The sequence below is a fragment of the Contarinia nasturtii genome, unplaced genomic scaffold (assembly GCF_009176525.2).
Source record: "Contarinia nasturtii isolate CC-2019 unplaced genomic scaffold, AAFC_CNas_1.1 Cnas_scaffold_414, whole genome shotgun sequence".
Taxonomy (NCBI): Eukaryota; Metazoa; Arthropoda; class Insecta; order Diptera; family Cecidomyiidae; genus Contarinia; species Contarinia nasturtii.
In genome coordinates, this window is record NW_022197768.1 from 2,208,298 (window position 1) to 2,236,284 (window position 27,987).

At 32.9% G+C, this 27,987-nt stretch overlaps 1 protein-coding gene across 4 annotated transcripts; it reads right to left on the minus strand.

Moving 5' to 3' along the window:
- Positions 1-573: 573 nt before the first annotated feature.
- Positions 574-27,951, minus strand: LOC116338916 (matrix metalloproteinase-14). 4 transcript variants are annotated; one of them, XM_031764481.1, is made up of 7 exons: positions 27,093-27,950; positions 20,030-20,168; positions 6,348-6,477; positions 5,735-6,288; positions 4,986-5,627; positions 4,757-4,844; positions 574-832 (listed from the first exon to the last, which is right to left on the minus strand). In XM_031764481.1, exons 2-7 carry the CDS (start codon positions 20,132-20,134, stop codon positions 708-710), a joined length of 1,644 nt encoding a protein of 547 aa, XP_031620341.1. In that variant the 5' UTR covers positions 20,135-20,168; positions 27,093-27,950; the 3' UTR covers positions 574-707. The 4 variants fall into 4 exon arrangements, with proteins under 4 accessions (XP_031620341.1, XP_031620340.1, XP_031620343.1 ...); XM_031764480.1 differs by having other exon boundaries at positions 4,688-4,844; XM_031764483.1 differs by lacking the exon at positions 574-832 and adding an exon at positions 1,745-1,846 and having other exon boundaries at positions 27,093-27,951.
- Positions 27,952-27,987: the final 36 nt, after the last annotated feature.

Consider the following 27,987-nt stretch of genomic DNA (forward strand, 5'->3'; position numbering starts at 1 on the left):
AAATCAAGTTGCGATGTTCGTTCGAAAAACGTGGGTGTACGCACAATGATCCGTGTATGAATTTTTTTTTTCAATTTTTCCGGAAGAAAATGTGATTCATTCGGAAAAATTATAAATTTTATATTTCATTGAGCCTTTGACTGTCCGCACACATTTATTATCGTCTTCTTTTTTTCTTCAAATGAATGTATTTGTTGCGATTTTTCCGTTTTCAATTTAAAGACTTCGTTATTTTCATAAAATATTTGAAATACTGGAGAAAAAAATGCCTACCTAAATTTAATTATATAATTTCTAATCACAAAGGCACTGAAGACTGTTTCTATTAAATTTGTTTCTTGTTCATTTACATAAAATCTGTATAATCATAACATTGAAATGTTCAGTAAATTTTTCAATAATTTTTGTTCTAAATACCTATCTATTCGTTTAACGTCTAATTTAGTGAATTTGGACGATTTGATAAAAATCGCGAATCGAACACGAGGGACGGGGACAAATGACGAAATTAAATGTTATATCCATGATAATATATCTTTCACTCTCGTTCTATTTCTTGCATTTTGTGTGTAGTTTTTTTTGGCATTTCGATCGTTCCCTTAATAAGTAAGTCAATTTTGTGCTTCATATATTGTTTTTAGAGTCTGGTCGGCATCCATGTATTGCTTGACATTTTCCATTTTCAGTTCGGTTTTTATATTCGGTGTTTAGCAATAGACAAATTTCCCCAAAATTGACAATAAAATTGATGTAACTAAAGCACTTGCTAGAATATGATGTTGATTTCCTGAGCCATTCGGTTCATCGTGGGCAAGTTGTTCATCGGCACCAGCTGTACATATTGTTTATTTATTGTTAAATTTGTTTCATACAATAAGAGATAAAGAAAGAAAAAGAAAACAATCATTATATTTAGTTGAAATGATTATCGTTTAAATGATGGTGAATTGTATGTGTGATGGAATTGTGTTTAAAGAATTATTAAAATTTGGTGCTTGAATTGGCGGCCAATAACCAAATATATATATATATATATATCTGTGTGAGCTGAATGACAGAATTTTAAATACATGCGATTTTTTTTCGATTTGATTTGGCTTTAATTCTTGTTTTTTGACTTTGATACAAAGGAAACAAAAGCCAAATACTGAAACGTGAAGAAGTGCAAGACGTGAACTATTTGTGAATAAATAACTGTTGATGAATTTTAAGTCAATCCCATTCGGACAAACGATGATTTTGAACAAAAGATAGAATTGAATGATAGATAGAGAATCTTCATGTTGCACCTGTGTGATGTGTGCATTGATTGAAAAAGAACACATAGAATTTAACAAAAACACACACATTTAAAAGTGCCGAGCTAACCATGTTTGATTCTTAATGTCATTTTTTCCATATTTACTACCATCAACAGTTATTTATGTTTATGGCAATAATCAAAATTGAATAAATAAAGACGAATGAACAACGTTAATTGCAATGTTCATTAGAATAAATAAAAAATTTAGTTAAAAATCATAACAAATTTAAAAAAAAACAACAAAACTAAATAAAAAAAATAAAATTTAAAATATAAAACATACATTCGTGTGCTTGGCACATATAGTTGAACCGCAATCTCTTCAACACGACGATTTCACACAATCTTTTTTTTCTTTGTTTGTGTTTTTCGTTTGAAAAACTTGTTTGCTTTTTTTGAATGCTTTTTTTTTTTAAATGAATAGGCTATAATTGGATTTTACGTATAAAAAAAGAACATATTTGATTGTGAAGTGCATCTAAGGGTATTCGTTTTCAATTCGATCGTTTTTAACTTTTTTTTATTAACTTCGACGATTCGAGCCTAAAAAAATGAACACACAACTCAATATAATAACATGGTTGCTAAAATAAACATAAAAAGAAATATTCAAATCAAGAAGATATATAAAGAAGCAAATATCTACTGGTGGAGGTGAGAAATTGGGATATCGGCTATATCTTGGGATCAGTAGGTATTGGCTTTCATCAACTGCATTCTCAATTCGCATGAGTTTTGGGAAAAGAGTGCAATCTTGGTTGTTCTACAACTACATTTGAAACTTTTAAAGATGAATCCCAATGGAATATTGTGCAAAAAATGAAGTAAATTTTGATATTGATTTTAAATCGAAAATGACTAATGTAAAAGATCATCAGCAACCATATTGCACATTTTGAAAAGGCTAAGTGTTTGTGCGTGTGTGTGTGTGCTTAGTGATATAGTGTTGTGTTCGTGCCGCTCGACATTTCTATTTCTCTACAAAAAAAATTCGACTACGGTTTCTCTACGAAATGAGTGAAAAAACACCATAATATGGAAATTTAATCGTGCGATGTGAATAAAAAACTAAACAATCTACATAGATACACAGGTGAGAGGAAAAAAAATATAGAGAAGATTCGTGCAAACGCGTAAAAAAGTGTATGATGATGCACTACAAACTACATCATTTGTGAATCATGTAAATCGTCATAAGCAAACAAGTATTAAACAAAACTAAACAACAACAACAATAAAAAAAGAGTGATAGTAATGAGGAAATATTTAAGTAGAAAACATTGCATTCCAGTAATAATGTGATTTTCAAAGAGATAGAAGTAAAACTACACAAACAAATCGAAAGAATAGAAGCAATGCTATTTTACTACTATGTACGTTTGAATACGTGTGCCAACCGAATTCAGAAATGCGTTTTGAAATCGTATCGTGCGATTAATTGTTGAATTGATTTTGGTTATTTGAATAGCCCTGTACCCGTGCATACACGTGTACATAAATGATTGACGATTTGCTTTCGTTTTCATAGCTATATGTTCAATGTTCAGAGGTGCATCTGTGCATCCGAACAATTTCAATCTCTCTACTTTTGTGCAGAAGAAATTCAAATAAATCACTCAAATTTTAATTAATTGACAGTATGTGTACTCAATGTTTGTTTTCTTGTTTTGTATTTTGTTTTTTTTTTCTCTCCTTCGCATGCGAATAAAAACACCGTATGGCATAAAATAACCCATAACCATTAAATTATGTATGACTTAGTGCAAACAGGTGAAAACATGCGTATGATTTTTTAAAACAAGCGCTCAAACTTTGCAATTTATTGCGATTAAATAAATGTGGTTGTCATTATTCTACTGTTTTGATCAAATCTTGCAAATGAAAAACTAATATGGAGAAAATGGATATAAAGGCAAAGGAAAAAGGAAAGGCCAATTTTGCATTTTGCTTTTTTTATGTCTGGATGATAAGAAAATTTGATAAAAAAAGGCAATTTAATTAATAATTTAAGTATTTAATGCAGATTAGCGAAACCGACCATGGAATTTTTTTTTGTCGTACTTGTTTTCTACCACTTGCTAGTTTATATGTTTAGTTCGTTGTTGTTTTTTTTTTCTTTAAATATCTCTGACGTTTTTTCCACGCGAAACATGTTCACTGTTCAGTGTTTTGGTTCGTCAATTAGGTGGTTGTTTAACATTAATTATTTAAGAGTAATTAATCTTTTTTTTCTGTTCAGTAATTTTAATGGATTAGTTTGTATTTAGCGACAACGTTAATTGTTAGAAGCAATGTTAGTAGGAAATGAAATGAAAATCATTAGGAATAACGGAAATTATATCAATTAACGGAGAAATAGGTGTGTATGCTTTCGGCACGATGATTTGTGTTAATCATGGTTTTTTTGTAAAAGAAATTATGGTGAAAACCCCTTGAAATGAACATAGTTCGATGGTTGATTAAAAGAAATTAGATAGAAGTACTTACAAATTCAAAATAAGTAGATTAAATGTAACAAATTGTCAAATCACATTAGAAACAGATGAGACTCTAGAAAATATGGAAGATGCTCAAAAAGACGAGAGAGAGAGAGAGAGAGAGAGAAATGGAAAATAGTATCGGCCCAACGGTTTCATTTCATTGATTTAAATAATTCAACGGTCTAAACTGAAATCGAGAGGTTAAAAGAACACAGAACTGACAGAGAGAAGTAGTTAGGAGTATTATTAGTTTGAGCTATCGAATATACCAGAACCAATTAAAAGGTAGATAAAAGAGCAAAATAGAAAAGAAATAAACAAAAATAGATAACACAAAACAAAAATAAACTTCAATTTTCATTGAGATTACAACTTACAATTAAAATTTTTTTTTTTTTTTTTTTTTTACTTTTTGCCTATGCGAAAATTCCTTACAAAAATAGTCTGATAAAATTCGGACACTTAGTTCTGTCTTTTTGTGTGATTTTTTTTATTTGTTTGTTTGTTCGTTCATGTATGAGTGTTAAGTGTGCCTTCTTTGTATGGAAATTATACTCTTTACACATGATAAACTGTGTCGTCAACAATATCAAATGCGTTAGTTTAAGTATTTTGTTCGACTGGGAATAGCAAAATTTTAATGGCATGATATACGCTGCATTTCATTCACTCAACGTGTTCAATTGTTCAAACAATTTCATTTTATTAAAAAAAAAAAACATTGTCATCATTAGAAAAACTACGGCAAAATTTATACACAGATCATTGTTCATTTTGGTTGTTATAATATCAATTTTCGAAGTCTTGGAATAAATAATATCGAACATTTAAAATATGCTCATTTACGTTGCTAGATCACATCCATGTTCTTTATGGACTTTCCAGTCGGGTCGGTTCCACTCACCTGCATCAAATTCCAAATTATCAACATATCCCGTATCACTATGGCTTGGTTGTGCGGTTAAACGATTACCTAATGAACTGAACGTCGCGGGAATATTTTGACATCCGTACCACCAATGGGCGACCGGTCGTGGGAATGGTGGATTGGCTGCATCAACCTAATGAAACGAAGCAAAACAAAGCAAAAAAAAAAGAGAAACTGATTAGATTATGTGCGAACGATAATAATAAAGAACGTTGCTTTTTGTTTGTGATTTCGCTTGCCTATTGATAACAAAAAAGAAGGTGATTCTACTTACTGAGAATGTTCGATCGTTGAATCGATAGTATTTGTCACCTTTGAAGAAGTATGTGTAACCATTGGTGTACTGTAGAGCGGCATCAATATTGTTTGGCACACCTTCCCAATTTGACAATGGTTTTGGATATGTTGATTTCACTGGTGGTCGTTTCAATGGGTCGAATCGCCAAAATTTGCTACCTTTGTAGAAATAGATTTTACCATTTCCTCCCCATACGAGAGCTGCATCTAAATTGTCTGGAATTCCAGTGAATCCGTCGCTAATCTCTTTTGGATAATCACCATCCATTGTTCGTCCCGAGTATCGCCAGTATTGTGATCCTTTGAAGAAATAGGTTTTACCATTTTTATATGTGAAGGCAGCATCAATATGTCCTGGAAGTCCTGGCCATCCATCTGATATGCGTTTTGGATATCCTTCAGCAACAGCATTTTCGGTTAAACGATAATAATTGTTGCCTTTGAATGCGTATGTATTTCCATCAGCCGTATTGAACATTGCATCGACCTTTGGATCTGAACACAATTCATTGTCACCACTGGCTGGTCGGCTGGCCGGTCGATATGATGGACGTGGAACCGGTGCACTATCACTGTCCGTACCCGACGCAGTCTTACGTCCGTACAATGCTTGAATTCCCTATTTTGATATAATTTCGTTATGATATCGCATGCTCAATTATAAATGATCCAAATGTGGAAAAAAACTTGAAAACATTAAACAATACAAAATTATTCTTAACTTACTTGAATGTCGTCTGAATCTAATCGGAAAACTGGATCGAAACCACGGTAAAATGGTGCCATCAATGCTGATCGCACATCTGAATGGCTCAAACCCAATGAATGGCCAAACTCATGTGCAGCTACTTGGAACAAATTTGTACCTCGACTGCTACCAATTGTCCAAAATTCTGCATCATCAAAATGAGCATCGCCACCATAAACTGGGAAATATGCATGAGCTAGAGTGCCACCGGGTCCATCGAATGGATCACCATCACCATGTTCATTTTCTTCAAACCGAATTTCGATATGAACGGGATTTGTGCGTTTTGCTGTGAATGTTAAATCGGTATATTCACTCCAAACATTGAATGCACGTGCAATTTCCTTATCAACTTCTTGATGATTCAATTTCTTTGGATACTTTGAAATGCGATAGGTTAAATTCTTCACCTTCCAGCGGCTACCTTGCAATGCGTATCGTTTTGATCGTGAATCAGTGCCGAAGCCGACTTTATCTTTGACACCACATCGTGGAAGTGACATTAACTCCATGGTTTCCGGATCCAAGTTACCTATTCATTTGAATTCAATTTAATTGATGAAAAGACATACAAATCGTTGCATAAATTACCTGTGATATTAACACCGGCAAAACTTTGGAAATCCATGATTGCTTTGTTCCATGTGCTTTCATCGAGAAGACCTCCGCTGGCAGGGTTTCTGGCTGTGGGTGGCAAGTATCCAAATTGTGATAGATAAATCTGAAGACGAAACGAATCGAAATTAGCAACAAAGAAGCAATCCAAGTTCATTCAACTTATTTTGTGCATAAAATCAATGTGATTTGTTTTTTATTCAATGATGAACGGATGACTCGTTCGACTCTTTTTTTTTTCTTCGTTCATATGCAGTCTTTTTATCCATTCCAAACATTTTTTGATACAAAATAAATCGGAGCCGAGGACAAAAAATTGTATTACGTTAAAAACAGAATAAAAATCATTTGATAAACCCAAACAACGATCAAAAAGAAACACAATGCGCGTGCCTTGAACAATTGAGGAATGAGCGAGCTAGATAGAGACCAACGATATATTATGCTATTTACACGAAACGCGTACCGAATTCATTAAAATCGTTCGTGTATCGCCAAAGTAACCATATTTGCATGTGTATTTATAAAAATGGCATGTGTAATTTGATTGAGTGGTTGAGTTTTTGGCAGCCGTTCATTGTTGTCACCAAAAAACAAGCATATACTATAATTTAATAACGTTTTTTTTTTGTTATTTTGAAATTTTGTGTGGCGTGCCCATTTCCATCGATATACACATATATATATATATATCTAAGGCATTCCGTGGCATGCTGTCCTGGCTCGCTTTTATTGCATTCTTCAACGGAATATTACTGACCATTGACCGATGTAAAAACAGCGTAAAGCGCACAGAAATAAATCTTTGTAACCAAGCTCATACATTCTTTTTCGCATACTTTCGTTTGGCAAAACGAAAAAAAAAACACAATCTTCTGGGACGTCGTTTATTTTTTTCTCAAAAATTTAATGTTTGCATTTTGAATGTACGACTTTGGCGCTTGCATAAAATATAGAAGTGTGAATCAAATAAAATATGGAAAAAGAGGTTAGCGACCTGATTAGTCACAGTACCATCAATGAATCCACTTATCCAAATCCGTTGATTTGAGTAAATTTCATGGATTTTTTTAAGAAATGTCATTGATAAATGCACAAAAATCAAAGCGATTGAAAAATTGTCTAGACACTTGGTTGGTCGTGACGAAAATGATCAGTTAAATGTATATTTACAATCATATGCTTTATGTCATGATAACTACGCAATTTTCAAGACCATTTTGGGAAATGTATTCAATATCAATCAAATTGAAACAGAGTCGATTGAAACAGTTTTTTTTTATTAGAGTCAGGTGATTCGACGATAAAACACAATTGCTTACCAATGAAAATTTACATATAATATAAATCGATGAACAAAATGCGAAATAAAACCGCCAAGACGAATTGGAATTTCCGATTTCATGGCCATTTTTCAAGCTGGTTTACACACTGTTGTACCAACTGACAACAGAGAGAATCAAACAGCAATAACCAGCAAATCAATTTACAGTGATATTTCACAGTAATGAAAGAAAGTATAATTTTGTGAGCTGTTCGATTGAATGTGATTTCCAAGATAAGGATGATTCAATAAGATTCATGGATTTAAATGTATTACTAGCAAGTTTTTCTCTCGCTCGTTCATTCGCTTGCTCTCTGTCTAAATATGCTTTTTTTTGTTATTATTATTTTCAATATTGTTGTTGTCGTGATGTCCGTCAAATTGCGCAGCATTGTTATACTTTATCCATGAATTATTTCCACGTTTTTGGAATTATTTATTTATTATATCGAACGATGAAATTGCACTCATAATTAATTCATCGACAGTGCAGCCAAATGAAACATTTATAACTATTAATTACTCAATAATAATTATTGCGATTGATGCTCGAGCGTGTGCTCATCAAGTATCATGCGAAATGTTGTGAAAAACACTAACCGTCACTACCGAAACGCATTCATTTTGATTACATTTTAATAGATTTGAATAGAGTTGTGAGAGACAAACAGGGGAGAGCGAATAAAAACAAATAACAAAACAATTACAATGGAATAGATTTTCTGTCCCGGGGGCGAAATACTTAAAACCATGCAAATTACATCCCATTTTCGACGAATTCATTCAAATGAAAAACGAGAGTTCGTTCATACATACTTTTCGCTGGGGTCATTACGTCAGTGCATGCAATTCAAAATCCAGACATTGTAATTAAAACAGTGAGCTGCACAATTTTCTCTATTTTTTTGGTTGGTTTTGTTTGCAATTGATTTTTGCATGTTATATGCATCGTTATGGCTTGTACTTTAGAAAGGTTAAGCGCAATTTGTGTATTTTCATTGATTTTAACGTGCACGAAAATTGAAATAGTACAAAGCAATTTACACTATCATTGCAAACAAATTATCATAAAAGATTCTAATCTTGATGCAATATGGTTCGAAATTATTAAACAACAAGTTAACACGGCAAACAAGGAAGATATATGCCTGAATCATAAGTACATTCTCGATTCGTTTGTCATACAAAATAACAAATAATTTCGAAAACATTTGTTTTCTTCGAACGATATTATATCGATGGCTTGGGGCTTTTGATACTTTATTCTAATATGGTGTACATTGCTTGTGGTGAAAAACTGACTCATCCACTGAAAATATTTGCCCGTGAAAAATGTTGTGGAATTTTTTTTTATTTTTATTTTACTTAAATTCACATGAAAAGTATTCATTATACTGCAGCAAAAATCATCCAGATGGCGTGAAAATTGAAAGATATGCACGAATTTAAATCAATCTAGAATTTTCGTATTTGTTTTTTGATTTGATGAAATTATGCCAATATCGACTGTTTTATTAACATTTAATCATTCTATTTTGCCGTTAAGCATATATATATATTTTCTTTTTGTGAAAATTGGCTCGGAGGGCATCTTGAAAAAATACTTTCTAAAGGTTTTTTGGCATGCTGAAGCCGAATCTTTGGGTTTTAGGTCAAAAAAATCAGGGGTTGAGGGGTTATGACCCCTGACCTCCCTAGGGGGTGGGGGGAGTTGGAGGGCAGCTGACCCAAAAAATTTCTCTCATCATTCTGAACAACTTTGTAGAACATAATTTTTTGATCCGATTATAAAATCGACATCAACAAAAACAAAATTGTAAAAAAGAAGAAGAAAACGATCATTTTTGCCATTTTTTGTATGAAAATCGTATCAAAACGTTATTATATCGCAAAATAAATGTCAAAAATAGATTCCTCGACCCCGAAAACCCCCACATACACATTTGGCTAGAGAAAAAATAATGTGTTTTTGTCTTTTTCATACAACATCCAAGTCGATTTTTAAATATTTTGGAAAATATCTTGAGAGAAAAATTGGCTGGCTCGAAATTCATTTTAGACATATGGTTCCTTGGGCAAAAATGCTTGTTAGGACCCTTAGAACCAGAATCGCGATGTGGACTTGATACAAAAAAAGTTGACCACCCTATTATATATATATAGCATCTAATACAAAATTGACGCTACGTTTGCTCCGAGAATTTTTTTTAATGATTTCAGGTAACAGCGTAAAAAACAAATAACTATTCAATTATTTACATGTAATCGCGTTTCCAAAGTGCCAAATAGAAAAATCACCTATTAATTGACGATTTAATGTTCAATTTTATATTCCATTGGATGTTTATATTCAACTTTACATGATTGTGATGCAACGTAACAAATTTCCATCGATTAATGAGGATCAATGAAAAACACACACACACACACACACTTTTAACGAGCAACGGTACGTAGCAGACAACAAAATACAACATGCAATCGCATTATTCGAGATTTGGTGGCGAGATGAAACACTTTTTCCATGAAATCTTCGTGGACATTTTTTTGAGGGGTAATTCCGTCGAATGACGTTGAATTTTTTTCCAGGCATCTGAATGCAATGAAAAAATAAAACGAAATTTTGTTTACGCGACACTTGTTTTATGGTATGCCGCTTGTTTTTTTTTCTGCTTCAAATTTTTGTAGAAATCATTTTAAATTTGAATTTCTGATTTCGGAATATTTCATGCTAATCGACCTTGTCGATTACAATACAAATTTTAATGGAATTGCGATACACATATATCTCTATGTGTATATAATTGATTCCATGCTCCGAAAAATTTATGAGCCAAATGGACGGTTTGGCTTTGCTTCAATTCAAATTGAAATCGAAGTAATTCTCGACGGTACGTGAACAATGTTGAATGAATATTAATATCAGCTGATAAAAATGTGTAGGATCACTTCGTTGTGGTTTTTGATTCGATATTCCATTCAAACACAAGCATGATATGCTGAAAAGTGTTTGCTTTTTTTCCCCAAGCTGGTTATAATTAGTATAGGTAAAGTACGACAATGAACTTAATGATTTCAGACTACCGCTAATTGTCAATATTATTTAAATCAACGTGGATTCGATAGCAAATCTCACTCAAAGCTCACAGTGTCGTACCGACTGGTGCTTGTTTTTTAATTGGACTCGTAATTTGTTTAAAAAAAAACAACAACGATCAACACGAATCAATGCGCATGTGATGTCTATCATATTGTTCACATTTATTGATCGATCTGTTTGGAGAGATTTACATTTGATGCGACGATATTTGCAAATATAGGAAAAATGACACACATGTTTGACGTCTATTACACTGGAATGTAAACAAAAATGCCTACATTGTTTCTATTAGTAGTTGCAAATGAGCGCGGCCGCACATTTTGATATGAAAATTTTAAAGACGCATTTGAATTCGCTTATTTTTTACAGCCTCAGAAAAATGAACAACAATTAAATGATAATCGCTTTGAAGCGGTCAATTGACAGCGACAACGCAACCAGTAATATCGCATACCGTAGAATCCAACAACGTGTCAAATAAATTGTTATAAAGCATTTAAATGCAACACGTAGTAAATAATTTATATGAAATAAAAAAATATTAGAGCGGTGTTTAATTTATCCTTCGGCCAAACACCTCTTCCTTGCAAAATGTATTTGAATCGGTATGGTACACCCGGCACATTGACACTCTTTTCATTTTAATAAATTTTGATTCGGCAGAAGTTTTTGAAAAAGTTGACATCAATAAACGATCCGCAATTCTGAATATCGATTCAAACACAAAGATTTATGACATTACGTGCGGACAACCCAAACTCCATTTAAACATTTTTATTTGGGTCGATTCGATAAGTTAACATTGACGAGATTTACACTTTTCGTCAAACTTATTGGCTACTGTTTAATAACATCAATAAAATCAGCTTTTGAGCTGTAATTAGAATATTTAACTTATTTGAGATCGTATGGAGCACCGTTTGAATTGATTTGAATATGCATTCGGCGTAGATTTGTCAGCGTGAAAAATAATTTATTGTTAACTCAAAGGCTGTCTATGAAACCATTTCAACAATTGAAATGCTGTACTGAGCTATTTCAAAGACGAAAACTGACAGTTTCGTACCATATTTCATGTGGTTATTTATTATTAGTTGCTTGACATCGACCATTCGGCTACTGAATCAATAAGAGCTTCAAACAAGGGGAAACTACATCGTAAATACTTTTTGAAGAAATCAAAACCATTATAGAGGTGTAACACAATCAAAGTAATGCATTAAACGAACATAAGTGCGAAGAAATCTCAAATTTCGGGTTTTTTTCGGTTTTATAAATTCGAAAATTTGGAATACCCGATGACTAATCATAATCGAATACCCTTTTTCCATCGTATCATCAGCAAAATTATATTCAATTTGTTTTATATTCGATTGCATTTTGCGACTACTCCCTGACTCAAAATAGCAAGCTTCATGAACGCATTTTCATTCTGAAGAATTCCTCTTCAGTATGCATCGTAGACAAATAAATTTGTTTGCAAATATGCAATTTTTTTTTTGTGTCGATCAAAGTCGTGAAATTGTTTCACTGTAGCCGTGTATTCATTACATGACGATAATTTAAACCAATTTTCGGCGGCTTGATAACTATGGGGGACACTCTTGTATCCATTGCATTGGATTTGAGTGTGTTAAGAGTGCTCACGCCACCGATCATGCTATATGGTTCAACGATTTTGACTTTCGCTTTCTGTACTCAATTAGGGATTCATTTTTGTGTGCCGATTGAGATTGGAGACATGAGATTACGCATATCACGCATGAAGATTGTCTTCTGCGAAATGTCAACAACATTTTTAAATGTGCAAATCATTGTGGCTGACCGTGCTTTTTTTTTCTTTGCCAAAAATATCCTGCTGCTTCCATTCCTCCGGATTTCGCAGCTATTTAGGTCATCCACACTTGACAAATGACATTGTCACATACTTCAGACATGTGTGTCATTTGTTCCTTCAATCCACAATCTGAAGTAGACGGCAATTATTATATTGCATCGTTTTTGCTATTACATTCGCCGAAGTTGAACAAAAGCCAGAAGTTTGAATTTTCGCGTGATTTGCATACAAAATTCGTGAGAAAACCATTTCAATATGCGTGCACAATGTAGGTGTGTGCGTAAAGTGTTTGATGTTTGTAAACAAAAGACAAAAAAAAATGTTGCTGTTGTTTTTTTGTGTGCGGATTTCATAAAATTATTTGCAATCAAGTGAAGGAGAGAAAAATAAAAGACACGATTCTTCGATGACAATGATTATAGTTTCTATCCGAGCAATAAAACCGTAAAAATAACATTGTTTATATTTAAATTGGTTATAAAAAAAAAGTCAGCAAAATAAATACATAAATCAAAACAATTCTCCTTTTTTATATTGTGTGTGGCGTTTCATCTGTCGTTCGCATTCAGGTTACTTGATTCGATTAAAGTGATTCGGTCTCGGTACGAGAGATGCAAAAGAAAAGGAAAGCGAAAGAGACACACTCATTTCTATATTTATATGAAACACGTGTTTATTGTGTTTAATGTGTGCAATCGGGATAAATTGAGAATGCACTGCATCGTGAATTGCATTTTGTGCGCGCTATGTTCAGCATTCGGAATTAAGTGCGCCTTCGTTGTGTGAATTAAAACAAAACAACAACAACAAATTATTATTAGTCATTGTTGTCCGTACGCCGACGAACAAACAATTGCGAGAATTGAAAAAAAAAGTGATTTTATTCATTAGTATATTTGACACAAAGGATTCATTATTGCAGCCAAATTTCTGAAGCAGAGATATTGCCCCGGTCGAAGATTAGATGCGCGTTTCGATTGACGAAATGTTAATTCAGGCCTGTTTACATTATATATTCAAATCATGAGCCTATTCTCAATTCTCCCACTTGAAATCACCAAAAAAGCCATATTCAAAGCAAGATCGTCACGAGGCTGAATATTTTATTTTTCCTGATTGTGTGTGTGTGTTTTTTTTTCGTTTCAACACTATGTCCACATTTAATCATTTCCAATCTCATTCGTGTCTCATTCGAATTTCTCATCCTCATCCAATTTACTTCCGGATCATTTGGATCTCTTTCTCTCATTCGCTCAATCTATTTTTTTTATATATATATTCTGTATGTACGTGTGTATATGCGTGCTCATTGTTGTGATTGAGAATCTCTTACGCTCGCGCTACTCAATTTACTGCATACGATTATTCTATATAATTTTGAAAAATTCAACAAATTTCGCGTGAATCGTTTGCAAACGAAACAAACATAATATTAACAACAATAGTACAAAAAAAAAACAAGTGTTAATGACCATGAATTCGGCACAAAAAAATTAAACAAAATTAACGGCAGCAATAACGAAACATTATTGTTTTTTTTTTTTTCATTCATTGCGTATTGTTTACACATTTGAAATAAACAAAAGTCGGAAAGATCATCGCTGAATGATTTATTAAGTTATTTTAAATGATCACTTTTTTTCCTCTTTTCCTTCAAAAAAAAAAAGTGAATAAAACGCACAATGCAATAAAAAAGGAGGTGTTCATTTTATTTGCGTTGATGAAAAATTAAAATTTCATATTTGTATTTATATTGTTATCAAGTCGTGTGCGGATAAGACGCGACACATACGCTGAGAGCAAGAGACGCAATCGTGCGGGTGGAATAAATTCACTCGACAAGTATACTAAAATACACTAGTTCGGAAAACGACGATTAAAATGTTATTCCTCTATTTGCAGCGCTAATCGAATGAGGAAGAGGCTGACAAAGTACATGGAATGCGATACTAATGATCTGTACGGATCACAGCAATTTTATGTTTTTTGCTCTTCTTCGTATAACGATGAAATGAGTTATACGGTTGCATTGACCTTTCGTGTAACATGCAATCATTGTTGTGACACTACAAATGGTCAAAATTCTAAAAATAAATGTGAAATATTTTTCACTTGCTTTTCATAATCAAGTAAATCTCATGATAATTGAAGCAGACGATTGTTGAGCATTGTTTTGTTTGCAAAAAAAAATACAATATTCGTTAAATTGGACCTTATTAATGTTTTAATTTATTATTTTATGCAAAAATTGCGCTTTGAGTTCGGGCTATCTCGTCATTATCTCGACCTTATTATTTAAAAAAAATCATCGGATTTACAATAACACCGATACATTACTCCAAATTTATTCGATGTGTTAATTCAATTAGATAGTTTGAGAAAAAATTAGCAAGCTCGTTCGTTAAACATAAATGGAATGTCCATCGAACTATGTTTTTCTAAAACTAATCCGGAATTCATTGAGGAAGAGAAAAAATAATGCACGAGAAAATGCAATCAAACATTTCAAGTATATCTGCCTGTACGTTTTTAATTAAATTACAGCTTTTTTCACGAAATAATTGTTTTAGGCATTCGATATCAGTCGAAATTGAGTCGTCGAAATGACGAAAGACATTGAACTTGTCAACTTATCCATTTTTTCGGTATGGTTGTTAAAAAATCGATGTCTTTCCGCCCTTCAAAGCACGTGTTACGTTTATATCAAATCAAAGTTTTGTCAATTGTTTGAATGGGGAAAATTCACTTTCAATTACTATTTTCGACATAAAATCACAATGTTAATGTGTTCAAACACTATTAACCTAAATTAAATGCTACTTGTTTAATAATTCAAAGACTGTGTGTTAACACCATGGAAGTCACAAATCACTCGAATGTGGAGCATCGGCCCGATGACCAGGCCATCGAAATCGTATCATTTTACCGCATGCATGTTTTTCTGTGACATTTGTCGACCACACAGCAACCATTTTCAAAGCACACATTCTGCCACATTCGATGTAATTCCAATAAATTTCCTGCATATATGCATAAAACATGTACTTATTTCGTATATGCACGCGTTTCGCTGAAGCCTGAAGTAAATAAGGAATATCGATCAAAAGAAGTAGTCAAACAAACAAACATTCTACCAACCAAAGCTTTTTCTACATAGTCATTTTTAGCTACATCACCTATTTGGTCATTCTTAGCATATTGTTGGAAAAAGAAAGGTTTCAATGACTTAACGAAATGTTGTTGCTACATACATTTTCTCAATTTCACTTTCATTTCAGTAGTTGAGCTTGTTTTAAACAAGGAAATCACACATGAAATGACCCCAAAATTTTCAACAAGTAAATTTTCATTTTTTAAATCTGACTCATTTGGGTGAATTTAATCACGCTTAAAATCGAACGGAAATGATTCAAAGTGATAGCGATGATAAAATTGAATTACTTAAAAGAAATCTAATTGCGAGAGAGCGAGTTGTATTCGCAGTTGATTTGGTTTTTGATGACACGGCGTCACAAATTCTTTTGTCATAGATATGTGAATCATCGATGCGTTGTATTTTAGTACTCTTGATCTCTCTTTGAAATTGAAAACACTTTGATTCATTCTTTTATTTTGCAATCGAAATTGGAATGTGTATACACATGATATGATATCTTTGACTCATGTTCCTTTGATGAAATTCATTGGAAAAATTCAAAATCATCATTGTTCCGAAGCCACGATGAAAAAATAATAATAAAAATAATAAAGAGTTGTTCACGTAGTTGTAAAGTATACATTGAATTCTGTTCACGGCCCGAGAGTCTTCAAAGCACAATGGATGAACGAAGGCTAGCAGTAATTTTGTGTAAATTATTATGTTATAAACGATCAATTACACGATGTGCCGAGTTTTTTTTTAATTATTATTACTTCAATTGGCGACTATTTTTTTTTTTTTGAATCTAAGTGTTTTCTTGTGTGCTGTGTCATTTTGAACAGATCTATAAAACCGTCAAATCACATCACAAAAACAAAGAGCAACACAATGCAAGCAATTTACTTTCTCTGTTTATATATCTGGAGTTTATTTGAACACAATAAAACAAAACTTATGCTTCAGTAGCTTGAAAATGAATCAAGGAAGGCGGAAAGATAGAAAAGGATCGAAAGAGAGAAAGAAGATGCCAAGATGTTCGCAAATCACAAAGAATCAGAGACAATTGTGCAAACAAATTGTGGACTGGAAATATAAACATATGTTTGCATTGAAGTGACAATTGTGTGGCTGTGAATCGGTCTCAACTGTCTTGACAAAGTACTCGTTGAATGATCGTTGAGCAAAATAAATATTTACAGGCGTGCTCGCAAAGGGCAAGCTTCTTTATTATCGTTTGCTGCTCCGTATTAATTTTGTATTTTATTTTTCTTCTATTTTAACCGTTATCGAATGCAAACGGTAGAGCTGCAAAAACGGGATGGCAAGAGGAAAACACTTTGGAATATATAAACCTTGAACTTTTCTTGACCAATCAATTTGATGCAATTCGAACGCATTGCATTTCGATGACACACACACACACACAAAGAAGGATATGCAAAGTCTGTGATAAAAATATCATTTTTCAGAATGTTATTGGCGACAATTTGCATACCCATCACCTCAAACAGTATATCTCAAGCAATTGTTTTAATCCATTTCAATATACCAACTTTTTTTTCGCCCGTAAGACATGTATAGGTGGCCACACTCTAAGTTCAAAGGGTATGCGGTACGCTATTAAAAATGAATATTCGTTCTAATTATTTTCGGTGAAAACAATTCAGTATTGTACTGGCCCATAAGGCGCTATTTCTGTGTGTTTGTCGCGTGTCCGTTTGGGGTAGTCGACGTGAAATTCGCACAGCACATAAATTGATTGGACTTTAGTGTGTTGTGTATTGTTGATCGTTGTGAGCGTCGCTCATCGTAGTGACGTGACCATGGTTGATGACACGTTGACTGATGACGATTAATTACTTTTGGCTCTACCTTGCATAACCATATATCGATGTGGCATTTGCATAGTTTTTTGTCATACTAATCTGGACATAACAGAGAAAATTTATGCCATTTATAGAATGTCTACTGTTTGCAACGATAGAAACATATCGAAACACTTGATTCGAATTTACGTACATTGAAATGTGCCATGGATTCTATTGTTCAGTCAAACTAACACCCAACCGACTTTAATTGTTGTCAAATGCTTTAGCATGCAAACACATACATAAAAATTCGATTGGTTGGTATTTTTGGCGTTTTTATTTTCTCTGCTAATTGCGATTATTTTATTTTTATCAGTACGATAAATAGCAACTGAATTATTTTTAGTTCGACATTTAAATATCACTATAACATGGCTCCGTAATTGAAAAATTAACTCAGCAAAAATGAGACTTATTTTAGTGCGGTATCGAAGTGAATAAATTTGTTTTAAAACAAAAATTAAACGTTGCGTGCTTTTCAGCCGTTTTACATAGCGTTTCTCTTCCTTTTTTTTCCAATTTTCAGTCATGCTATGGATTTTTGTTTATGTTTTGCATTAGACATTAGTTAAAAAACTACATGATACACAAGAAACAGATCCGAAAATCAGAACAATTAAATAGTATTGGTGACGCATTTGCCTTCGGATTCAATTCACCGTTGTACCAGCGGCTTTGTTTAAGTAACTCACACATATACGCATATACATGATGTACGCCTTTGTATATGAATCACACAATTACATTCGCGCTCACTTGTCGAGTGGTGTAGCCGTGGAGTCAACAATCGATTGGTACCATGTGCGCTAATTGTGTCGAAGCTTGAAGTTCAAATATGGTTGGTATAATTTATTGTTATGCATTTATTCGAAGGGAAAAAAGCGACTGTGCCTAAAGCAAAGGTGCTTCAACTCCAAAGCACACACAAAATAACTACAAACACACATCACACGATGTACTCCACACTGAAAAAAAGGGAAACAAATGAACGATCGGCTTTTTTACACAAAAGCTATTCACCAATTCACCCTCAGTCGTGTATTATTGCTTTGTATTGCCATTGTTGGTGTATTATGACTCACACTTTCATCGATCGACATGTTTGAAATGAGACACATACGCGTTAGTGTAATAAAAAAAATGAAAATTACCAAGTCATTAGTTTAGATTGCTTTGTACAAATCAAAGTTGGTGGGCATTTGTTTCATATTTTGAAAAACCGGAAATATTTATAAACTCATTTTAAATTAACGTGAGCAATCAATTCATAGAGCTAAAACTTAAAACTTTTATAGTATTTGAATAAGCGAATGACCGAAGTTCAATCTACCATATGTGTGTGAATGTAAAGTTTTTAATTTCTTTCAATTTGGAATGTGTTGACTGTGAATAATCGCGTGATTTGTTGGATTATTTCGGTGGTGAATTGGTTCCTTAAGTGTTGCAATGGCATTCGATAACAATGAAAGGGATCAATGTAAAAACTGAATGGTTAAGTCTTTGACCCTTTTCGAGAGGCATCATTATCGTGAGTCAATCAATAAACAGCTGATAAAACTAAATGTATGACAAATTTTTGTTTTTGTTGTTGTTGTCATTAAACCGCAATACCACTTTAATATGTATGAATCATAGCTGCGTAGCGTAGGTAATTTTCGTTTGATTTTGACAGTGTTTGATACATTTGCTAATCGTATGCCCAATGTGAATGTGTAAAACACAATGTGGCTTGAATCAGATTACTCATGCTCCCATAGTTTTACTCTTCTGTTTCTTCCGTTATAAAAATAAACAACAAAAACAACGAACTTAATCATTCGCAGGAAATTTCTCATGAATGAAAAGAAGAAGAAAAAAATTAAGCCGTCGACGACAGACAAAATGATCAAACGACTGTGAAAGAATCCAGTTGTGTTCACCTTATTAGCATCTTTGTGTTCGAATGAGTCATTCACTCGGTCGCGATGTTGCGCTGTATTTTATTACAATGTTGATGCTTATTCGTGGAATTTACGTTGAGGCTGTATCGCATTTGGGTTTCTTTTTTATTGATATATTCGTAATTCGCATCTCATTTTTTTTTATTCTTCAATCAATTTATGTAAATTTTTTCATTTTATTGGGCTTAAATAATATTGACCGATAAATATATGGCAAAAAAAAACCTGCATGGACTTTTTATTTCATTAAAATTATCAATTCAATGTGTACCGTTATCATCACATTTAACGTTAATCATTGTTGTTTATTCAATACAATCCGATTGTGTCATTTGCAAAAAAAAAACGGATGAAATCAAAATACATATATGTATGTGCAATGCAAATAATTTGCAATAAAAAAAAGACGATTTAAGTGAAAAGAAAAAAATACTTATGAAATCAACTCACCTCAGCTTGTGTTGTCGTCTGAACGGGTGCGCAAGTTGTTGGCAGAATTGCAATTATCGCGATAACGGCGATTCTCAGTAAAACTAATGCATTAATTTGAATCATTTTTTCATTCGTCTTTAGAATAAGTTATAAAATACTAAAAATAAAGAATTGAGAAAAAAAGAGACATAAAATGCCAATTAGTCTAAAGTGGCTTTGTTCAAACAAGACAGCCGAGAGAAATAATATGAATCAATGTAAACAGTGCGTTCCAAGTTTTCTACATACATTTTTCGCTGGAATTTTTGTGACCTCACACAAAATATGTACCATTAATACACACACACACCAATCGAACCAAAATCAAAATCGCTGCGTTCGCATGAATAATTTGAGAGTGGTGCTCAAAAAAAAAATTTCGAATGAAAAATCAACACATTTCCTTGACGATTCATTTCGGGGCGTTATCTATACCTATGCGATGAATTTAAACTATGATAACAAAGAGTAAATATGACAAAACAAAATATCTATGTAGAGTTGTACACAGAATACTTAATTTTATGTCAATTGTGCAAGTCTTCTGTTTCTCTCTCTCTCTGTTTTTTAGTTTTGTTTCGCTGTTCATTTATTGGTATTTTATGTGACCTATTTCCGTTGCGACACAAACACACATACACGCTCACACAACAAACATTTTGTTGAAAGTATAATGGTTGCCGATTTATCGAACCAAACTAAATCGATTTCAACGTATTTTCTCGACCTACATTTATTTCTCAAAAGCAAAAAATTTATTGTTTTCAATTGCATACATTGAAACACAGTTGACAGAAATGCTCGAAAACAAAATTCTAAGTTCTAAAAAAATGTTTCATATCTGCAACTTCCAGGCGGAAATGATAGGATTACATGAATTATAAACTTTTAACGTGAATAGATCTCATCTTGAAGTCAAACAATTTACCAAAATATCAACTCGAACTTATAAACGAAAATAGTTTTTGCGGCAACAGACCAACCGCCAGTGATTCAACGACAAGTGATAACATATGATTATTATGATAAAGGTTTATCTACTGATGAATATGTGATTTTAACACATACAATTCACACAACGTGTTTACGCATAGGTAATATTTTCAACTATCACTGTGTGAATCTAAAAAAGAGTTCGTTATTTTACTTTTTTTTTTACTTTTGTACTGTGTGAACCCAAAAGATTAGACATAGACAAGTGATGAGATTGATTACACCGGTTCGTATAACATCTTTCGAATAATAAGTGTGTGTTTGATGTTTTTTTTTCTTATCAATATTTGTGTGATATGATTTCGTCTAGATATATAAAGTGCACAGAACATAGGTTCATGTATTTCGTTGAAAAAGATGTCATGCCAGCCGACTAAGTCTTGATTGTAATGAACATGTGAATTGAAAGCGACCAATTCGAAAAACCATTCGCATCGTCGAATTAAATATTGATTTTTTCAGTAATTTTATGGCACAAATTGAGCCATTGAAATGCCATGAAAAACAAAAAGACTATCGCTAGACGTAAATAGCTTAATTTTCAAATTGAATTTATATTATCGTTGCTGGTTTTGCCAGTAGAAAAACGTAATGGAAGAAAACAACAACAAAAATATTTGAACGCATCTCGTGCCGATTTCATTCTGCTAACATATTTATTAGGAATACTTCATTATTTATGTATTCTGACAATTAGACAAACCTTTACCTTCAGAATGAATGATTTTTGTTTCAATGTGTTTTTGCTGCCTTTTTTAAAAAAAAAAAAAAAACATTCGCAAAGCAAACTACGACACGACAAAACCAGTTTCAATTAAACATTAAAAATCAGTTGTTAATATACAAATAAAGAAGCCGTCTGCCGCACAAGCAATTGAATTACGTGATGAAATAGCGCACGTCGTGCTTGGACCCAACATATAGGCATAGACGCACGATGCAACTACCGATTTGCAAACGACAAGATCACATCGAACAACACTACAACGGTAGCATTTGAGAATCAAGCTGAAAGATTTGAAACGGTGACGAAAAAAAATCAGACGAGAGAGAGAGAGAGAGAAAATTGAGAGAAATAGACAGAGAAAGTGAGAGAGTAACATAAACAATATGAACAAGAATATAAAGAATTGAAACTACAGAAACAAACAAACAAACAAACGAGTAACAAAAAAAGGCACACAAAACGAGCAGAGAGAAATAACTTTGCATCATCGTGCGCATTGATTACATTATTAACCTTTAAATTCAATGTAAAGATCATAAACAGCATCACACAAACGGTATGATTTGTAATTTCATATAACATGTACCTGTTGTTAGTGACACGTGAATTTGATTTTTCTTTCATTTTCTTTGCTTCTCCTCTCATTTTCACCATTCGCATTCATGTGCGCATATTGTAATTCAACTTTGTATAGCATATAGGTAAAAATGAGCAAAATAAAATAACACGTACGAAAAAAAAAGCGGCGAACGAAATACATTCAAAGATATTAGCGCATATAAATGACACACATGTTGCATTTGATACAGTCGAGAAGCATGCATATTTTTGTGTGTGGCCCATTCGAATGAATATTATTATTATTATTATATTTTGAGGTTCGATCATCTATCCGAGCATTTATGGTGCGGGTCGTGGTTGGCGTGCCAAACTCACTTCACCATACACTTTAATAGCTTAATTTTCCATTTGAATCACATTCAATTATGTGTGCTATTGCATTGACTGTTGTTGTTTTTTCGCGCAAAATAATTTGTTTTTCTCTGTTTCCACTGTGCGCATACGTATGGCACACACACACACACAGCATCGATTTCCTAATAAAATTAATTGGTAACCAATGATCACATAATAATATTTGTGCACAAATATTCGACTCTTTTTTTCCGCTCAATTATAATGAGTCAATCAATAGTTTTGCTGTTCATAATTTATTCGTCTGATATAATATCGGCATGATCGAATTGATTAAAAAAAAAACATATTCAATTCCAGATACAATTTGTCACCGATTTGGAAATGTATAAGCGCGTAAGAGCGTGTAAATATTTGAGTATTTTTTTAATAAAAAATACTTACTAGATCTACACACTTTTTTTTCTTCTAATTCGAATAGAAATTTATTGCCAAGTATTGCGTATGACAATGTCGATAAAAATCAGTGTTTGACAAGCGTGAAAAGTGCACTAACAAGCTTACATATTTAACAAATCAAATCGATTTGTGTATGTCTCTGTGTGGTCCGTACTCGGTTTACTTTTCATACTTTATAGTACAGTTGACCATGTCCAATGCCACGAACCAAGCGAAATTTTCATATATATATTTTTTTGTTCAGCACATAAACACCGAAAGAGCATGAATACTAAGCAAGCGGTTTCTGCAACAGTTTGTTATAATTTTACAATTTCGGTTGATTTTAGGCGCTCCCGCCGTGGTTTCGCATAATGCAATAGTTGCACGTGTGCATTTATCGGCACATAGCTATTGACATTGAACTATTAATGCGGGGCTATGTTGTAATTGTCATAGTTGTATACGCATCGAATGACAATAAACAAAACAGCGAAGCAGCCGGTCGTTTGTAAATCAAAAAAAAAAAAAAAAATGTGCGTAGATTTGGGTGCATTTCGATGGAATGTTTGTAACAAATAATCGTACTCATGCCAATGCCACGAGCCACATTTCGAATGAATACGTTATGATTTGCCGTTTTTTGCCGAGCGTTACGTTTGTCGTATACATACATTTCATATTCGTTTGCAAAAATTATCTTCGAATAAAAATCGAAAATAAATTTTTACGCTATCATTAAACGCTTTTGGCCTACGTTTTTCTCTTTTCTCTCCGCGTGTGTGTGTATTTTATTTATTGCTGTGTGTTTTTGTTTTGCGTCGCTGCTCATTGTGCCATGTACCGATGAGTGTTAGTTAGGGTTTTTTCTTTTCAACAATCATATTGAAAATGTCAAACAGTGTTTATCTATGCTATTCACAGAATATATAAATTTGTCAATTTATAACCTCGCCGCATATTAAATGTATATATGCCGTGTGAACAATGAAATTATATACCTATTCACAATGAAATTACTTCGGACATAAAATGATAAAAAAAAAAAGAAAGATGTACAAAAAAAGAGCGGCTTTGCCAATCGAAATTCGCAAAATAATAAACCAAGTGCACAAAAAACCATCCAATAAATAAATTGAATGGACCGAATGACAATCAGCTGTGGTAAAAAAAAGCAACACCAACATTAAATTTAGAATTTGATTTTGGATCGCCAAACCCAATTCAATATTCTTTGTTTCTCTTTCGCTCTTTTCCTATTTCTATCTTTCGTGTGTATCCAACTCTTCATCGGACCACATTATTTCCAATAAATTATTATATGCCGCACTCATCGGTTGCGCACAAAGATGTTTGTTCGCGATACGCTTGACTTATTGTTATGACAATATTTAAAACATAGAATTCTACATGTAGTCATTATAAATTATATTGTCAATTAACCGAGTTGATTCATCATTTTATTTGAATTTCTTGCATTTGCCGACCATTTTGCACTAAATACAAATTCTATTTGGCATTTAACACGTATTTTTCTATACAAACAAATCGGTTTGATCAATTGAAAGAGATAATCGAAGTGAGCAAGCATAAAAAACACACAAAACGAGTAATTTCACTGATTTTACTCCTCCACTCTCTATTCACTCAAACGTTTATGTTTCAATTTGAAAAAGAGAAGTGGAGTAAAACAATTGAAAACTATGTAAAGCCACATAGCCACAACAAGAAGCATTCGGAGAGTCAAGAGAAAATATGCATAAAATGATCAGAACAAAAGTGCGATCAATTGTTGCTCATTAAGGCATGCAATTTCGAAGCGTGTGTGCTCATTGACAACGTCGTTTACATGCCTACAAACTTTCAATTTTTACTATCGACACATGCCAATTTTATGTGCTAAATTGAAAATATGCGCGAGAAAACTTTGTAGCTAAGACAATTGACGATTTACCGAACGACACACAAAAACAAACATCGACAAAATGCGATTGATTGTGGCAGATTGGATGATATTGACCGAATAAAAAAAAGGAACGGGATTGTGCTGTCAATGAAAATCGAATGTATGATAAAAACAACAACAGCAAAACAATTCTCGCTACCGCTCTATCGCTCACATAACAACACTTGTCCAGCGCAACGAACGCATGCGGGCGGTTTATTTCTATTTTCGATTCATTTGTTTGTCATGCATTTATACATCTATGATTCAGCTTCACATGTGTAATTACTATAATCAATTTTTATCATTTAATTTTAATGACCAATGGGAAAATGACAGAAAATGAAAAAAAAAAAACTAAAATGAAACATTATTGAATGAATGAATGATGTCTTGTGCAATACAGAACATTATATTTTGCGGGCGAATGTATCAAAATGAAAAGAAAAAAACAAAACGATACATTGCCGCCGCTGCGAAATGATAGGCCTTTGCAATATTGTGTACATTCTGTATGTGTGACACTTATCATTGTGTGACGATGATGACGAAGATTCAAGCGAACGCTTCAGTACCAATTACAAATTTGTAAACGATGAAAGAACGATAGCATGACAAATCTGAAGATAGCGAATGTTATTCTAATTACGTAACGATTGCCTTGTGTTTATGATTTGTAACTGGCCTTTTTGCCCATTTTCTGCGTTTGTCTTTGCGTTTTTTTAATATGTTGAGACAACCGCATAAAAAAAATGTTGGCCGAAATAAATGTGAATTTGTTCAGCATCGAATATTATGATTATATGACAAATGAAGTTTCCATATAAAAAAAAAACAACGATAAAAGATAAAATTTTGTTTGTAATTATGCCTTAAAAGGCAAACATAAAGCGTTGAGCCAGTCTACGCGCTATGGTAAAACAATAAGACGTTCGTCTGGGCTAGTATAAAGTATTTTAAGTGGATATGATTAAACATGTACTGCAATGTTTAATATTCAATTTATGAGTATGATCGTACAAAGACAACGCGTAATTTATATAGCAAAGAGCAAATATATTACGCACAGTTGATGCGCCTACCGCGCACACAAATTACATTGCCGCAATTATCAGCGAAACAATTCTAAAAATATATGAATGGGATGAAAATATGGAAAAAAAGGACAAAGGGCTATCACTGCAAAAGAATCTGCTCAGTATGCGCGCCTCTTGCGATATTGATAAAGCACACAGCCACGCACACATATTATGATTGTATTTATGCCGGTTCGAAAGCAATGACAAGAATAAAAGATGAAGCGGAAAAGTAGAGATGAACAAACACGAAACAATATATTAAATGATATTTTTCGACGCGATACTTTTTGACCCGAAAGAAACAAAAGAAATATTATTTTGTCGCTTTTGTGTGCGCTCATTTCAAGTGCAATTGACAAAACGGATCATTGCAATTTTACAATCTAGAATTTAACTCATCATTCTAGGGCATTTCAGTGTGTGTGTGCGCGTGCATAGAGAAAGTGTAAGTGCCTTTATTTGAATTGAAGTGCCACACACGTGAATAGTATGAATTGAAACGAAAGAACCAGAATTGACCGCACACAATTAACGACTTGTTAATTGATATACACATTTAGTCGCTTTTGATGAGAACGCTATCATTTCCGAGAAATGTTTTTTTTTGCTGTTTGCGACATATGGACATTAATGAACAAAAATATTTCAAATAAAATAGATGTTATATTGTAGCATCACATAATCTGGGATTTAAATGACATTTCTGCCGAAATTAAAACTAACACAAGCCACATTGAATATACATCAAATCAAAAAGCAATAGATTAGTGACGGTGCCACAACAATTGATTACAATCCAACGAAAAAGTCCATAATTATTATAGAGTCAACAATTGGCAAAACATTCACTTTGTGGAACCGATTAACTTTGTATTCGACACTTGGAATTGCACGATTTACATGATTCGCATTCGATAAAATGGATCTTCTAATATATAAACTTACCTATATACGATTTGACTACTGTGTTTAAAATATAAAAAAAAATTTGTGGTCCAGCTGATAAATCCGGAGCAAAAATTGTTGCACGTTTCAGTAATTCTTTGTTTACTTCAATTTAATATTTGATATTTCACATACACTTTTCGTTTGTCTTTATGAATAATCACAAATTACTTTTCGATTTTACGCAAATTCTTGTTTCGTTAATCTATTTGTATATTTCGGTGTGTTGTAATTCGATTTTCTCGCCACGAGATTTTTCTATTTACTCTTTTTTTTCTCTCGATCTCGTAATGGTTTAAAAAATCGAACCAATAATTATTCTGGTTGTGGTAATTGTATAACGGCAGTGAAAAATTATCGCAGTTTCATGTGATGGATTCAGCTCCTTTATCTAATGGATTTTCACACACGATTTTTTTCTTTCGATAATTATGATTTCGTTTTATTTCTTATGATTGATCTCTTTATTTTTTTTTTTTTGTTTTCGATATCGATAATCGGCTAAATAAAAATTGATTAACAAATAAACTTGAATTTTAGACGATAAGACAAAACAAACAAATAACAATCTTTAAATAAGTGGTTAAATTTCGCGAGTCCCTTCTTTTCTTTTTATAAATTAAAATAATAAAATCAATACTACGAATTTGATTCGTTTTAATATTTGATTATCTATTTTGTTTATTGAAATTTTGTATTGGACTGTTTTATTCTGTGTGTCAATGAAAACGGGACGCTTTCAAACGCTAGTGTATGTGATACGTTATAGTCGATTGCGGGATCGCGACTAATCACCTTAGGCAAAACGAAAACACTTTTATTGTAGACTCGGTGTGTGACCGTCGTGCGTTGCGTGCCACTGTTCCATAGACAGTGAACGAGCGAAACGAACAAT